Source organism: Rhinolophus sinicus, chromosome 5 (assembly GCF_057876585.1).
Source record: "Rhinolophus sinicus isolate RSI-liver-muscle chromosome 5, RSI-T2T, whole genome shotgun sequence".
Taxonomy (NCBI): Eukaryota; Metazoa; Chordata; class Mammalia; order Chiroptera; family Rhinolophidae; genus Rhinolophus; species Rhinolophus sinicus.
In genome coordinates, this window is record NC_142505.1 from 62,578,259 (window position 1) to 62,595,262 (window position 17,004).

A 17,004-nucleotide genomic window follows, 5' to 3' on the forward strand; every position below is an offset into this window, starting at 1 on the left:
ACCTGTTTCTGGTCCCAGTACACTGTTCTTGTCGAGGCTGCTGATACTCAAAAGCAAAAAGAAATGGAGAAAATGTGTTTGTATGTGCATGTTAATGTTAAGAGCCAAACAAGTATTGCCAAAATAAATCTTGGTGCATATTTCCTATTTTCTCTTGCAGAGGAGATAGACTCTTTTCATGAATCATTAAAGGTATTAGGTTGGTGCAAAAGTAATTGTGGTTTAATAGGTTAAAAATAATTGCAAAAACCACAGTTACTTTTGCACCAACCTAATAGAAGAAGATAAAAATGTTAGAAGGACATTGTGGCAGTGGGCTCAAATTCTAATGGGAGATCGATCCCAGATTCACTTTTTCCCAAAGAGAATCAAAACATGAAGCCCACAGCGCATACGTCTGATAGCGCTGAATTCGGAGAGGACCCCTCAAGGCATTGGTAGAAGAACCTACGAACTTCATAATGTCATACTGCCCTAAGCAATCAGAAATGGGGTAGGATCAATTGATATTTTCAGTGCAACTGATCAATATTTAGTTCATTATAGCTCTCTGTGATTGTAACAAGTATATTCACTGGTGCGAGACATTTTATTGACCAGAAAACAATTTAAGAAATGTTCTTGGTCCACTGATGTGCTCACATAGCAATAAATAATGTCGCCTGCTGGGCAGCCATCCAAGGCCAGGTAGTTTCCTAGATAAGGGTTAGCTTGACCTCTGTTTGGGCTGAGACCTTTCTGCCACTGGCAAATGGAAGCAACTTAGGTCCATTATATCTTTAAGAAGTAATGAGCAAGGAAAGCTGAGCTTAGCATGTACTCACTTACATTTTCATTAACACATTTTAAAAAATCCTGTTTGCTACCCGTGTCATAGAGAAATTGTTCATAGAACAAGGTAGTAGTAGCTTAGGATTTGGAGTTAGAAAAGTCAGGATCTATTTCCTGCTTTTCTCCTAATTGGTGCATGATTTTTGGCAAATTACTTGACCTTTCTAATTCTCAGATACTTTATCTATAAAACGGAACTAATAGCACTGTATTCCTCATTGGGCTGTTGTGGGGATTAAATGCGCAAATTGCTCATAAAGCGCGTTAACACAGTGGCCTGGTACACACTGAGCTGTAATTAAACAAATGGGAACTCATCTCTGCACAACATACTTCTCTTTTTTCTACTCCAGGTGTAACGATGGGGTGGAGAGAAAGCAGAGTGGTAGGAAAAGACCTATGGGAATCCAGAGGAGGGGGTAGGAATGGAATGAGAAACATGAGAGATAAGGGGCTCGACAAGCTTTGAGCTGAAAGATGAGTTCAGTTTTGCATCATCTTCTGACTCCACGTATGTATTAAGATTTTTCTCTCTGGAAATAGACTGCATCTCCATGCCCTGTGAGATAACAGGGGACAACAAGTGACTTGCCTTATTAACAAGCATAGATATAGCATCTCCTTTGATGTAACTCCAGGTCAGTGCCACTCAACGGGTAGCCAAGCAATTATGTTACTGGAACTTGGGACAAGGTAGGTATAGAAATTGAGAGTTCGTATTTAGAATCTTTGATTGCAATTTGACAGAGTAGTTTTATGTCTGATGAATCTAATAATAAATAGAAATGGATATTTTTGTATCTGTTTATTTCCCTTATCTAGCAATTCATTTTTTAAAACTAAGTATTTCCCTTAGTAGTTCACTTTTATTTTACTTTAAAAAAACTACAGGCCCTCATTGGTTGTAAATTTTTTTAAAATGGTCTTTCACCACTGATAGTTTGAGAAGCAATACTCTAGAAAGTAATCGAAACTTTTCTACTGGGCTGAAGAAAGTCATTATCCTAATTCTGAAAGTTCTTAAAGACTGCAATTTGAGGAAATTCTTTAGTTTGACCCTTTGTTTCTAAGCACAGGCCAAACTACTCATTTAAAAACAATTCTGGGGGCGGCCAGATAGCCCAGTGGGTTAGAGCACGAGCTCTTAACAATGTTACGGGTTGAAGACAGCAACTGGACTTGGAGCTGAGCTGCGCCCTGCACAACTAGACTGAGGGACAACGACTTGACTTGGAGCTGATGGGCCCTGGAGAAACACACTGTTCCCCAATAAAAAAATAAAATAAAATAAAATAAAATCCTGGAATCATTATTCATAATATTAAGCTTTTATAAATACAAGGAAGACTTATGAAGAATTTTCTCAAATATAGAAAAAAATTAAATATCAAGGAAGGTGAGGCAATTTTTAAATGCACCTTGTAAAACACAAATCTATGAGGCAGATCGATATATATTAATAACATATCAAGATGTGTTAGATGAAAAAAAGTTGTAAAACTGTACTTGTAATATGATACTATTTTTAAAAAATTATATTAATGGAAAAAAATCTGAACTAACATACAATAAATTGTTATATCTGATAATATTTGACTTGTAGGGCATGGTCATGCTTTTATGTTATATATTTGCTTTGTGTTTGCATTTAAAATTTTTACCACAAGTGTATTTTGTAATAAAAAATGAAATTTTCATATTGAAAAACGTACCTCTGTCACTTTTTGGTTACTAATAAACATAACAATAAAGTGGTTGAGAGATGTTTTTCAAAAAAGATCGGGGGGAATCATAGAGCAGGCCCACTGTGTTTCTATTCCTACACCTTCTTTTCCCATTTGGGAGCCAAATTCTATTTGTTCTTTCAAAGTACACTTGCAATTATGAGCATACAATTTCTTGAACAGGAAAAGGTCACTTCCACGTAAGATACTTGCTCAGAAATATTAAGGTCTCCCTACATTTCATTTCCCACTCCCCTCTCCCCATTGCTCAGGATAAAAAGATGTCAGGTGAAATATTTTCTTGAATTTAAAAGACCTGCAAAACTAGGATGAATTATGTGTTACAAATAAACAACATTCTTAAGATTAGGAAGCCTACAAATTCCCATCAGTCATCCTCAGTGAGGCAATAAACTACCGTATTTCATCAATTCTAAGACAACTTTATTGTAAGACATAGCATTATTTTATGTATCACTAAGAAAGGAAAAAGAAACACTGCCAATTCAACTAGAACATGCCATCCATCAAAAGATGCACCCTGATTTCAGAGATGTAAACATAAAAAAACTTGCATCTTGGAATCAATAAAATAAGGTAATACTATAACCAAGAATCTGCAATCTTGTCCAACATGATACCTTGAAGTCAAGAGCATCTTTAACTGATTTGTATGAACCCTCAACATAAATGGAAGAAAACGTAAACATTTTCAGTAGCACACCTTTAGTTTATTGACCTATGTAAAAAAATAATAGGTCTTAAAAAGTCAGAATTATAAAAGAATATGCAAAAGAGTATTTCTGTTTCTAGAAGGCTATACAAATATGCAAAAAGGAATAAGTTATTTTTTCTGCATGTCTTTTTTTTGTTCCAAAATTTCTCCCAAACTTCATTTTTAATGATACAAATGACTAAGGACCAGTTTAACAAATCAATTTTATGTATATATTTACATGCTTTGGAATATAGATAGAAAAAGTTCCAAAAAAGTTGTTCAGAAACTTCTCTATTCACAATATGGACAAGAAACCTGTATAAAAGGGGGGGGAGGAGCACCTGTCATAGAATTTGGAAGCAGAGTAAAGATGACAAAAAAGATTAATCTGGAATATGGAAATAGTTGTTTAAAAAAAAAAAAAAAAACATAGACCATAGCTAATTAGTTCTTCCATTGAAAGTATGAGGTAGTTTTAGCCTCATAATTAAATCTACTGCAGCTTGGATTTTTTTTTTAAGTGACTAATCTTGTTTTTGTCACTTGGTGACTTAGAAATAACTGTGGAATCCAGACTTACGCTTACTTTTCTAATGGCCACCATCTTAAGGCACGCAATTCATCTAAAATGATGTGGGGTGTTTGGTTTTTTTTAAATTTTGTTTTGGGTTCTTTCTGTATCACCCTAAAATACTTTTTCAAACTCTTGATTATAAAACTTTCCATATCAAGTCTGCCATTTCAAATGACAGCCAAGTTGGAGAGTTACCAGCCTGAATAACAGCTCATCATGCCATTGGTATAGAAAGAAAAAAGGAGCTCAATGATATTGTACCTCAGAAAATTCTCCAAACAGAGTGTGTCAATTATTGAATGGGCTGCTTCATTTTCCCCAATCTGCTACTACAAAGTTATATTACAGGATGCTACGGCAATAAGTCTTTCTGGAACCCATTTTATGGTGCTTATGAAAACCATCACTCTTTATAATACCCTAACAACATTTACACTCATTCAGAACTTCATGAAAATCCAGCTTCTCTTCAAGTAATTTTCCAATACTGTCTAAATTGTTCATGTCCGTGTAGAAATAGCATTATTCTTCGTCAGCTCACAAACTCAAACTTTCTAATGGTGAGCGATGATTAAGGAGTTCTGGTTTCCCTTCTCTCTCATTTTGAATTGTGCTCTGGTATTTCCCCTGCCCTTCTTTCCTCTAGAGATCCACGCACTTTTCACAGTTTTGAGGTTTGCCTTCAACAAATTTTATTCCCTTAAAAAGTGCTTGCTATTGATTAAGGCTGAGTCCTCTTTTGGCAATGGTTCAACATGTGGTCTGACTTTGCTCTGTTACCGTAGGTGAGGGCCTGGACTCCAAAAGGCAGGTTGTTGTTCAAGGGTTTGCACGGCTTAGTGTGTGATTCACTTCCGGGGCAATGTGAGTCCTCTCTTCAACATTTGATGCCTTTAGGTTTCTAAAGCCAAACAGCCTTCTGGGAAGATGAACACATTTTGCAAGGCACACTAGTGTGAGAATGCAGTGCTTGGTCAAGAGGTCCAACTGCAGTTCAGACTAATGTTCCAGGCTTTGAATCTTCATGCCAAAAGAGTCTCTGCTCACTACTCTCCAGGCTGTCTTCCAACTGGTTTCCATCTGTACTGTCCAGTTGACTGGTCTCTGTGTACTGTCTATTGAAGGAAACCAGAAAAGTTACTACTCGTGGTTATTTTTGTTCCCTGAGTACAAACATGACTACATTCAAAGAAGTTAGTAGAAAGCACTGTTAAGAAAATTATCCAAAACTTGGATATAAGGCAAAGGATGACTGTAGTTCTTTCAGTGTCATACTGGAGCATTGTCTAACAGGCCCATGCAAGAAGCATTTAATTCTCCAGAAATATACACCTTTTTCTAACTGGTATCTACCATTGATTAGGACCAGATTGTGTTAAGTTACACATTAACTTGTATTTTTTTGTCTAGAAGAAATATAAATAACTTCTGTCTAGTAAGAGATTATGGTTATAGTTTTATTGTCCTGTAGGACATTAACTGGTTTTGTATCTAATCTAGTAATCTCATTCCAGCATATTTTTCTCTTTCAGTGTGTTGAACACAGTCCCTTGAATGCTCTTGGAACCAGCTTCACCATTCTGTTAGTTCTCTCATTAATGAGTTAAATATTTGACACAAGCCCACTTTTCCATTTGTGTGAGTCATATTTTTAACTTCTGAAAAGGTACTTGACAGCCACATTTTAAGTATTCTTCCAATTAAGGGAATATACCAGATGCTTTCCTCAGGGATAAAAGAATGTATTTAGAGGGAGGCACGGGCACCTTGGGACATTATTTTAGATGTCCAGAGTGTATGGGTCAAGTATAAATTGAAAATAGTATCACATATAAAAATCATAGGCATATGTGGATGGTATATACAAATCAGAGCATCCTATTGCAGAAACCATTCCAAAAAGCAAAGCGTCATTCTTGTAATAGTGAGTTAGAATAGGTTAGGTAGTTAGTAGATTTCTCTTTATCTTAAATCTCACTGCCTTTTAGTACAGGTGATAAAAAGCCTTTGGAAGAAGAGTTTTGGAAATAAATACTATGTGAATCCAAGTATTTAGTGTTTTCGTCTAATATAAAAACAAAGTCAGATTTCCATAACTTCACACACGAGTCACAGCAAGCAGAACTCCTGCTAAGCAAGAAGCAGCACACAGATCTGAGGGACTGTACTTACTACAGCCGGCTGCACTTAGCAAAAGAGAATTTAAAACTGATCTCATTTCTGGAGACACAGCCATTCTCTGGGACAGAAGCCCTTGGTTTTGCCTAGTGATAGGTAGAGTAAGGTAAGATAAGGAAGAAGAAGGGAAATGGAAAACAGGAAGTGAAAGAAACAAAAGTTATTTGAAAGGACAGTTTGCAGCATTTGACCCAAGGCTGATTATATTATATAGTAGGTAGCATAAGAGACTTCAACACTTCTAATTTTGGAAAGTTTATGCTGCTGACAATTATACCACATAGCACTAAGAAAAAAAAAATTTATTGGTAAAAATTTGTAGTTTTTTGTAGTATTAAGATCTGGACACTCCGGTGGAAAAAATCTTTAAATAATCTATACTTCATTTATTTTAAAAAAATCACTGATATATTGCTAAGCATTCCAAATCTTTAACGTAAGGGAAGAGCTAAAGTTTTTCATCATTGTTGTGAAATCCAATTTCTTCCTTATTTTAAAAATTATGTTTTTATCAATAATAACATACAATTTTAGGGTAAAATTTCTAAAGCTTTATACTTGCCTTATTAATATGTCAAGTTAAATTGATCAAATTACAGCATGATTTTTAAAAATCCTTAATAGACATATAGATGGAAATAAGCAATCCCATAACTCTGTGGCTGGGAAGGTAAACTGGTACATTTTTCTGGAAAGCAAGAGCTTAAAAAATATACTTTTCAGTTTAATCCTTTAATTCCACTAATTAAAATGTATCCTAAGGAAATAATCTGGAATTCAGACAAATATTTTGCACAAAGATGTTAATAACAGCATATTTTTATTACCATAAAAAAAGAAAATCCAAAAACCTTCTAATTCAAAATATGGGGAACTGTTAAATAAAGTACGGTGTATTGATTAGTGGAATAACATATTGGTCATGTAAAATAAGGTTTCTAAAAAAAGAGTTTCTAAAAAATATGAGAACATGTATTAAATAAAAAACTGGAATGTAGAATTTTATCTACAATGAAGGATGTAAAATTGTATATACAATGTCATTATGACCACGTTAAAAATGGATACAGAAAAAAGAGGGAAATGTGCCAAAATGTTAATAGCTGCTATCTCTAGATGGTGGTGGCATGGGCAAATTATTTCCTACTTATTTATCCCTTTACTATTTTCTTAATTTTCCACAATGAGCTCATGTTATGCGCAAGTGCAAACATACACAATAGGGATCTTTAAATAGTTCTCATTTCCTGTATATTGTGCCCCTCTGACATCAGACTCCCCTATCAAGCCATCTTAGGCTGGCTGAAATAGATAGGCAGACTCACTAAAAGCAAATGTTCTCTAAAAATGTTTAGCACTTACTGAGTCCAGTGAAAGTGGTGGTAAGGACACTATGAGAACTGTCTGATACACTGAATGTTTTATATAATTTCTAACCGAGTCAACAAAAGGAAAGTAAATGTATACAACCATGAAAACTATTTGCAAACGTATTATACAAAATGATTAGAACTGAACTGAAAAAGTTCAGCACCAATTCTGGGCCAATGTTATTTTAGTTCTTGCTCTTAACTCAATTCTCAACCATTATTTACAGAAATCCAAGCTATCTGACATCCTCTGAGTTACGTTTTCATTAAAATTCTATTTTGAGCACACCCTTTGTTGGGTTGAGACAATTGGCCTAATATTTCAAGCCAAGAAAAACTCCTGCTGAATATGGAGAAGAAAAATAAAGTTTTGGGGGATGAATATCTCCAATTTGCTTGTAATACTGAGTGCTTTAATAAGAAACTAACCTCTCAAATTCACCAGTACAAAGATATTTATGAATTATATTCTGTAAGACTGCTACGTCTGAAGCATCTGATTTACAGAAAGCAAAATTAAATTTTCTAAAAACACCCAGAAAATACTTTACTTCTTGGCATCATGGGTATGGATTATATTCTGTGAGAAAGTGACAGGAGAAATGACCCCTTCAAACCTAACTTCTCCTATGTATACAAATAATTGAAAAACATGTAATTCTGAGTTTGCAATCTTTTTTAAAATCACATTTTAAGAAATTATTCTTGTGTATTTCCTCTAAATGTTTACAAAGAATTACTTTTACAAATACGTGTGGGGAGCCATGGTTTCTTGCAACCCTGAACCTTGCAGACTGGCTCGGTTTCTGCCCCCATAACATTGTCTCTGCCTTATCTGAGAAGCGCCTAACGGCTGCTGAGGAATGTGGTGAAAACGGCCAGTTCCCAGACACAGAAAACTAAGGGCTTTCTAGACAAATAGTAGATTCTGTCTCCTTGAAATATTTACTTTTGTGAGTTTCAGTGACCTTGTATCTTCTATGTCAAAGTAAGGTTGAAGCTGGAAAGATTTACTTTCACTGAGATAATGCATATCTTCTTCGTTTAACTGCACGTACTCAAATTGTATATATTGGTTAGAGATAATAAACTCAGGGCTTCAGAATGACTGAAGACCGGCCGCATTAGCATTTGTGTGTGTCTTTTATTTCATTCCCACTCCCCCATTCAGGTACTGATCGACTCGTGGCGGCTGGCCCGTCACAAATACGACAGCTGTTGATTCTTAATAAACATAGGTTCAGACACAAAAAGGCAGCAAATATTTGAAATCAAGCCCACCAACTGTCTATGAAGAATCTTGGTACGAACAGCTTTTTCTAGAGTAGAAATATTTTTCCTGCAAGGTTCCAGAAGAGCCTTAAGTAGATAAATCAATAATACAGCTTCAAGTACTACAATAAAAAACAAACCCTCAAACACAGAATTTAAGGTACAGAACTCTAAGAACCAGGTCAAATTTGAATGAGCTAGATTATCAGTCAACAAACTTTTCCTTAAAGGGCCAGATATTTTTGGCTTTGTTGGCCATACCGTCTCTGTCACAACTACTCCACTCTGCCCTCATAGTGCAAAAACAGCCATAAATAATACATAAATTATGAGTATGGCTGTTTTCCAATAAAACTTTATTTACAAAAATAGATGGCCGCTGGTTTTGGCCCGTAGGCTATAGTTTGCTAACCCTTGAGCTAGATTACTTAGAGTTCATAAAATAAAACACGATTCCTGAAATCTTTTGACCAGGAACAGGCTACTAGAATTTTCAAGCATTGCGTCCTCACCTGCCTGGAGAGGGCAAAGGATTATAGATGTTGCCATAGCAGCTGGTGTAAGAAGAATGTGCTGGAATCTCATATTCAGAAAGTCCTACGGTTATCTGGGTCCTCCAGTTCCCAGAAGCATTTGTAGAAGACACTAGAAATAAAAATAGAAAGATAGACAAAATTAGTGGTAATTTTTAAAGTGAAAATTAGGCCATTTAAATGTACATTATAACCAGCTGTGTGCAAAGTAGAGCTAAGAGCCAATGTTTGGAATCAGCAGAGTTCCTATTCCAATTTGGTCCCTTGCTGGCCATGTGACCTTGAGCAAATAGTTCATCCTCTTTAAGTCTCAGGTTACTCATCTGTAAAGTGGGGATAATAATATAATCTGTATAGAGATAATATCAGTATTCAATAAAGTAATGTATGAAAGTATTTAGTACTGTGCCTGATACAAAGTAAGCACTCAATAAATGATAGCTCTGAATATTATTATTAATGGGGATAAGGTTAATTAAAAGGCATACTGTAAAAAAAATAACCCAAAAAGCAAGCCAGAAAGAAAAAAAACAAAAAACAAAACAACCCACTTCCTATATTGAGAAAATCTTCCCATTTGGGCTATGGTGGCTGGACACACAAAACTGCAGTTGTAATGGTAAGGTGATGACTTTGAGTTTCTTGGAGGACTTTGGAGGAAAAACAGTCTGTAAATTGAGTCGTTGAGACTTGACTGTTCCTCAGCCAAAGGCAAGGTCACAAGGAGGATCAAGGCATATTTTTTGCCTTTTAAAAAAAGTGGTGCGGAGGAGAAGGTAAGTAGAATAGGAAGGATTTCAGGAAGAATAGATTTAGTTGTACTGAGGTCCTGGACTGTAATGAGACCAAGGCATAATTGGGGAGCAAAGCCCAGTGAAAGCCCCATTACTAGGCATTTGTGGTCCTCTCTCAAAAACCAGTCCTGCTCCATGCCTACGATGCAGAGGAGACCACAATGCCAGGCTGTTTATCCGAGACAAGTAACAGCTTTACTCATGGATGCTGCCAGCTCTCCTCCATTTCCTGTTTCTGGCAGCCAACCTCTTCTCTTCTCTCTCACACCCCCAAAGCACTTGTGGCCAGTGAGGGAGAAATACATTTCAAAACTCATCTGTAGCTCTGGATGCCACCAGGTTTTGACTCAAAGAGGGAACACTGTCACTTTGAGCTTCCAGGAATGTTTCATCAGTCTCAGTCAGGGGCTGTGAGGCTTGGTGGTTAAGATGTCAGAGCTGGGAAGGAATTTCCACTCCATCACTTACTAGCTTCGGGGCTTGGGCAGGGTCATTTACACTTTCTAAGCCAGAACTGCCTCAGCTGCAAAATTAGGATAATAATGATAATAAACATAACACTCACATACAGAACTGTTGCATACATTAAATGGAAGAGTACATACAAAGTGCTGAGCATGCCGCACGGCATATGGTAACTTGCCAATAAATGGAGGCTGTCATTACTCCTAAAACAGAGTCACCAAGAGAGCCTTTAGGTGGCTAGAAGGAAGTACAAAACCCCTGATGAATTTGGCAAATAATCGGAAACTTGTCTCTCCATGAGAATGATGCATGCCTGTTGTAATACATTCCTGTGGCTATAAAATATAGACAGGAATGAGGAAAATCCCAAAAGGAATTCTGGGAGCACTGATTCCATACCTCTAATGCCTGAGAAAATTATGCCTTTTGGTCTACGGGGCCAGATCCTGCTGGTGTCAGCAAGGCTCACACCTGGTCCAAATCAGGAAGCGTTATCTCCACTCTCACCTTTGCCCCAGACACTGAGCCAACGGTTAGGAATGGTGCTGTTTCTGGGTTATACCTGCTTCTCCCCAGCCTCGCTGTTTAAGGAGGAATTACCCCAGCCTTGTGCCCTGATAACCATCCTCGTGCATCTCAGTCTTCCTTGCTTGGTTCTTTCTTTGTAGCACTCTGCCCAGGTTTGGTTTTTGAAAGTTTCTCATGTGATACCCTGAACTTTAGGGGAAGAAAGACATCCTCTAGATCAGAGCCATAAATAAAACAAAATAATTCAGGAGAGTTTTCATATGTTAGATGTGGTATTAGATGGGACGCCCTAGAAGAAGTCCGAAGTCCTGCCTAAACAGAAGAGAATTTGAACCCAAATAGAAATCTCCATGGAAATGCCTCTTGTCAACAAGCTTGTGAAAATTTTAAAGGTACAGTTTTCACTGACTATTCCACAATGATTCAGGAATTCCTGTGCATGTCTCACTAAAGTGTCATACATGAAGGAGGGGGCAAGACGCATGCCCTCAGGTTTTCATGCAGTTCAAGAATTCATTCATTTCTTAGAAGCTTTAAAATGGCTTAATTTCCATATATTCCTGGGGCTGCTCACGAGACAGGTCATCGAGGCCAGGAAATGGTCCCACACTGGGTCCTCCACATCTTGGACGTGCCTGCTTATCTGCTGAATAACTAAACCATAGCCAGACACTCCTTTTATCTACCCATTCTCTACTTACAGTACTTAGCACAGCTGGGGGGACACAATAAGTCCTCCATCAATGTTAGGGGCCAAGGTCAGTGCATGAAGGGAACATCTCTAATCAAAATTATCTTTGAAAATCCCTTAACTCAACTGCAAATTGGAGTATATATGATTACTGCATTGAGTGAAGACATGCAAAGTACTTACAACAGTGCCAGGAACACTGCTTAATGAATACCAGCTCCTATCACAATTATTAGACGCCTTATGCAGGTACCTGAGCATTTGAAACAAACTGCTTGTAGATGATCAAATTACTGGGGATGAACAGGGAAAGCTGTATAATGCATTTTCTTTGGACCTGAAGGGTTTACCCTACTCTTTTATAATAATATATCAAACTTCAACGATCTGAACACAGGTAAGAGATGTGACTGTCAATGTAAGACCTAGGAAAGAAAATACGTGAAAGCCCCTACCGCAGGACAGCACACAGAGTAGATGCTCAATAAATGTTTCTTGGATCTCAATCTACACCTTGGTTCATCAGACTCATGTGGACGGTGTTCTTTGGAAAGCTGGAGAGAACTGTTTCAAGGTGGCAATTGTTATTGTGGATTCATCCAATGGCTACCACTCTCCTGACCTTGTATTGCTCTCATGGCCCTTGAGGGGAGTGGTTTTGGGTGGGTGGGGAACATGAGGTAAGTTTAATCTGGGTAGCAAGTGCCTCCCCAAGATTCTTACCTGAAGAGTAGGAAGATGCTCGGCTGCTTGGAGAACAGGGAACTTGCAGCCCGGCAAAGCCCAGGCATCTCTGTGACCCCCTGTCCGAGTCAAAGCTAGTCTGTGGGCTGTGCCCCTGCTCCTTTTGTCCAGAGGCCCGCTGGTACCAGCCACGCAGGTGCTCTGCAACTAAGGCCTTGTGGATGTTTTTGGTGATGTGCTCTGACTTGGCAGCAGCCTTCCTCGGCAGCCGGAGGGTTGCATATGGGTTGTGGGGCACCCGGTTGACCTCGTCTTCATGAAAGGACCTGCTGTAATCCCTTTGGCGGTCGTACCCATAGTGGGCCAAGGAGCGGTAGGAAGGGTTGACGCTGTACTGCCCCTCAGTGTCATTCTCGTAGACATAGCCGCCGCTATAATAAAGGTCGCACTCGGTGTACGGTGTGTACCCAGCGATGTAGTAATTGGAGGAAGGCTGCTCCTGACTCTTTGTGTAGACGCCGTTCCTCAAACTATCCTTTTGTGCTAGGTTGGGCATGCTTCCTGAATTTGAGGTCGAAACGTTCTGTTTCTTGGACCTTCTCCGACCCCTGGCACGAGTGTCCAGGGTCTGTGTGGTGTAATAGGGGCTGGTGACGGGCGCCACAAAGTAATATTCTGTGCTTGATTGGCTGGTGTAGGAAGACCCATCGTCCAAGATTTCCGTGCTGCTGCTTCTTTGGGATCTGGAAAGGGAGAAACATGGCTTGTCGTTGTCCGTCTCAGAGAGCAGGTGGGACTGGGATTCCAGGCTTCCACTCCGCTGGCGGCAGTGCGGAGATGAAGACTCAGGTCTGCAAGAGGAGAAAGGCAAACTTGTAAAAGAGAAAGAAAGAAAGGAGGACCAAAACAAGGAGAAAGAACACCACGTTGAAGGATTTAATAGCTACTGAATTTCAATAGGACTTGAAAGGTTTCCAAAGCTGACCACACAATAGAACCCACTTGTTCACATGATCCACTGGTTCACACATAGTTCACTGCCATGGTCAAAATGAGAAAAGAACCAGGTTGTTCAACAGTGCAATCTACATCTTTTCTTGAGAATAAGAAAGATAAACCGATGATACACAATCTGCATCAAAGCTTGAAAAAAACAACAACCCACAGTCTTTGGAGGGTCCTTTCTTCCAACAGGATAGGAGGCTACGTAGACAGAGCCTGGGCTCTGGTGGTGGAGATATGTGGGTGAGTCATGACCCTGGGTCATGACCCTGCCATTTCCCAGCTGTGTGAGCTTGGGCAATGATTTAACTTCACTAAACCTCGCTTCCTCCTCTGTAAAATGAGGACAAAAACAGTATCTAATATCCATAGTTAGGCTTGTTGTGGGGACTAAATAATATGATGCATATAAAGTGGCACAGCCTTCAGTCAACACTTCTAAATGTGGCTATTGTCATTATCTTCATCCTCACCAGTGAATAACGAATGGTAATGTATGGCTGGAAAAATTAAGGTACAAAAAAATCTAACTCAACTCGAACAAAATACATTTCAAATACATTTTCTTTGCCGACATAAGTGAAACTGTGAGTAGAAAATGTAGATCCATAAAATGGAGTCCTGCTGCAGAAAGTCCCTTAAAATAATTACAAAGCATAACAAGTAAAACAGAACCTTAAAGCCAAGGTTAACAGAGCCAAACAACTGGAATAAAGTGCTCTTACTCTAAGTGGCTGCTGCTGTAAGCGTTTCGGGTGAGAACTGGTGTGGTGGGCACGCTTCGTCCTCCCTGGGGCCGCCTTTCCAGGGTTTTGTAAGGGCTGTTGTATGTCGACAGCATTTCTCTGTGATGGCAAAAAGAATTCAGGAAATGATGAGTCTCCCAACATCTCTGGCAAACTTCTCATAAGCTGGAGGAAAGGGAGCATGGGGAGAAACCTGGGAAGGGTGTCTTAGTGGTTCAATATCCTGGTATGTCCTAGATACTAAACTTTGCCCTTAAGTGTGAAAGTAGTGTAGACAATATGTAAGTGAAGGGGGTAGTCTGTGTGCCAACGAAACTTGACTATGACACTGAAATTCAAATTTCATGTAATTATCATATCACAGAATGTTATTGCTTTTGATTTCCCCTCCAACTAATTAAAAATATAAACACCACTCTTAGCTCATGGGCCATATAAAAACAGGGGTTAGGATGAATTTGGCTAGTGGGTCCCTGGACTGGAAGGCAAGATCCTTACATCACTTTGCCCACTTCCCAGTACAGTGAGAACACAACTTGAAGTTAATTTTTAAATTAAATGACTTTGATTAACTTTTTACTTATTACAAAAGCATGTCAAGTTCACTGCAGAAAAATTAAAAAATACAGATAAAAAAGACAAATTTAAATGTCCATAATCTGATACCTCAGGTAGAGCCAGTCAATACTAAATGTTTTCAGATATTTTTCCTAAGCACATATACTTACAAGCATTTATACTTTTCAACAAGAATGAAATCTTACTGTATTTCTCTTTCAAAACCCACTTAAAAAATTTAAATTATATCTAATGTTTCCTGTTGCTTAATATTTGTTTACAATGTTATTTTAATGACTGTGTAGCATTCGACTATAAGGATTTACCATAATTTATTTAAACAATACACTAGTTGAGCATTTGGGTTGCTTTCAATTTGCTGGGAATATAAACAGTACTGCAATGAGCATTCTGTATGTAATTAGTTCACCAGGAAAAATTCCTGTAAGTGAAATCGCTGGGTCAAATAGCAAACTCATCGTAAGCTATTGGAGATGTGGGCATAATACTTTTTTTTTTTTTTTTTTTATTAATTAGTTTCAGGTGCACAAGACAAAGCAAAACTTAGACATTTATCATTTATATCCCTCACACTGTGTGAACCCCCCTCCCCCCATCCACTATCCCTCTGTACGTTCCCAAAACCTCTCACCTTCCCCTTATCCCCACCCCCCTGCCCATCTAGCAACCCTCAGTTTTTCCTCCCTTTTTCCAAAACTGTTTCTGATTAGTTCATTCACTTATTCTTTTCTTTAGATTCCACATATAAGTGAGATCATATGGTATTTGTCTTTCTCTTTCTGACTTATTTCACTTAACATAATGTTCTCTAGGTCCATCCATGTTGTTGCAAATGGTAAGATTTCTTTCTTCTTTATGGCTGCGTAATACTCCATTGTATAAATGTACCACAGTTTCTTAATCCAGTCATCTACTGATGGGCATTTCGGTTGTTTCCAGGTCTTGGCTATTGTATATAGTGCTGCAATAAACATAGGAGTGCATAAAGATTTTTGAATTGGAGTTTTGGATTTCTCCGGATAGATACCTAGGAGTGGGATTGCTGGATCATAAGGTAGTTCCATTTTCAGATTTTTGAGATATCTCCAAACTGTTTTCCATAGTGGCTGCACCAATCTGCATTCCCACCAACAGTGCACCAGCGTTCCCTTTTCTCCGCATCCACGCCAGCACTTGTTGTTTGTTGATTTATTGATGATAGCCATCCTGACTGGGGTGAGGTGGTATCTCATTGTGGTTTTTATTTGCATTTCTCTAATGGTTAGTGAGGTTGAACATTTCTTCATATGTCTGTTTGCCATCTGTGTGTCCTTTTTAGAGAAATGTCTCTTCATGTCCTCTGCCCATTTTTTAATTGGGTTGTTTGTTTTTTTGGAGTTGAGTTGAGTGAGTTTTTTATAAATTTGTGATATTAACCCCTTATCAGATATATCATTGGCAAATATCTTTTCCCAATCAGTAGGATCCCTTTTTGTTTTATTGATGGTTTCCTTTGCTGTGAAAAAGCTTTTTAGTTTGATGTAATCCCACATGTTTATTTTTCCTCTTACTTCCCTCGCGCGAGGGGATATATCAGTAAAAATCTTACTCCGGGTAATGTCTGTGAAGTTTCTTCCTATATTTTCTTCTAGGAATTTTATGGTTTCAGATCTTACATTTAAATCTTTAAGCCATTTTGAATTTATTTTTGTATGTGGTGTAAGGAGGTGATCCAGCTTCATCTTTTTGCATGTGTCTGTCCAAGTTTCCCAGCACCATTTATTGAATAGACTGTCTTTACCCCACCGTACATTCTTGCTTCCATTGTCATAGATTAAGTGGCCATATAGGCATGGATTTATTTCTGGACTCTCTATTCTGTTCCATTGATCTATGGGTCTGTTTTTATGCCAGTACCATGCTGTTTTGATTACTGTAGCCTTGTAGTATAATTTGAAGTCAGGTATTGTTATACCTCCCACTTTGTTCTTATTTCTCAAGATTGTTGAAGATATCCGGGGTCTTTTGTTATCCCATATAAATTTTAGGATTATATGTTCTATTTCTGTGAAAAATGTCATTGGTAGTTTGATAGGAATTGCGTTGAATATATATATTGCCTTAGGCAGTATGGACATTTTAACTATATTAATTCTTCCTATCCATGAACATGGTATGTGTTTCCATCTATTTGTATCTTCTTTCATTTCTTTCTTCAGTGTCTTATAATTTTCTGAGTACAGATCTTTTACTTCTTTGGTTAAATTTATTCCCAGGTATTTTATAGTCTTTGGAGCAATTGTAAACGGAATTGCTTTTTTAATTTCTCCTTCTGA

The 17,004-nt window shown here is 38.0% G+C and overlaps 1 protein-coding gene across 10 annotated transcripts in view; it reads right to left on the minus strand.

Annotated features, from left to right (window-relative positions):
* Positions 1–3,264: 3,264 nt before the first annotated feature.
* Positions 3,265–17,004, minus strand: part of FRMD4B (FERM domain containing 4B) — a 382,714-nt gene continuing 368,974 nt past the window's right edge. For 3 of the 10 annotated variants that reach the window (XM_074313265.2, XM_074313264.2, XM_074313266.2), the window contains 4 exons: positions 14,090–14,209; positions 12,402–13,213; positions 9,180–9,312; positions 5,815–6,111 (listed from right to left, as the gene is read on the minus strand). In XM_074313265.2, coding sequence (XP_074169366.2) covers positions 5,946–6,111; positions 9,180–9,312; positions 12,402–13,213; positions 14,090–14,209 — 1,231 coding nt within the window. In that variant the 3' untranslated portion in view covers positions 5,815–5,945. Of the gene's footprint in view, positions 4,963–5,812; positions 6,112–9,179; positions 9,313–12,401; positions 13,214–14,089; positions 14,210–17,004 lie in introns of those variants that run through there. The other 7 variants (XM_019711733.3, XM_019711729.3, XM_019711732.3 and 4 more) reach the window with 5 other exon arrangements.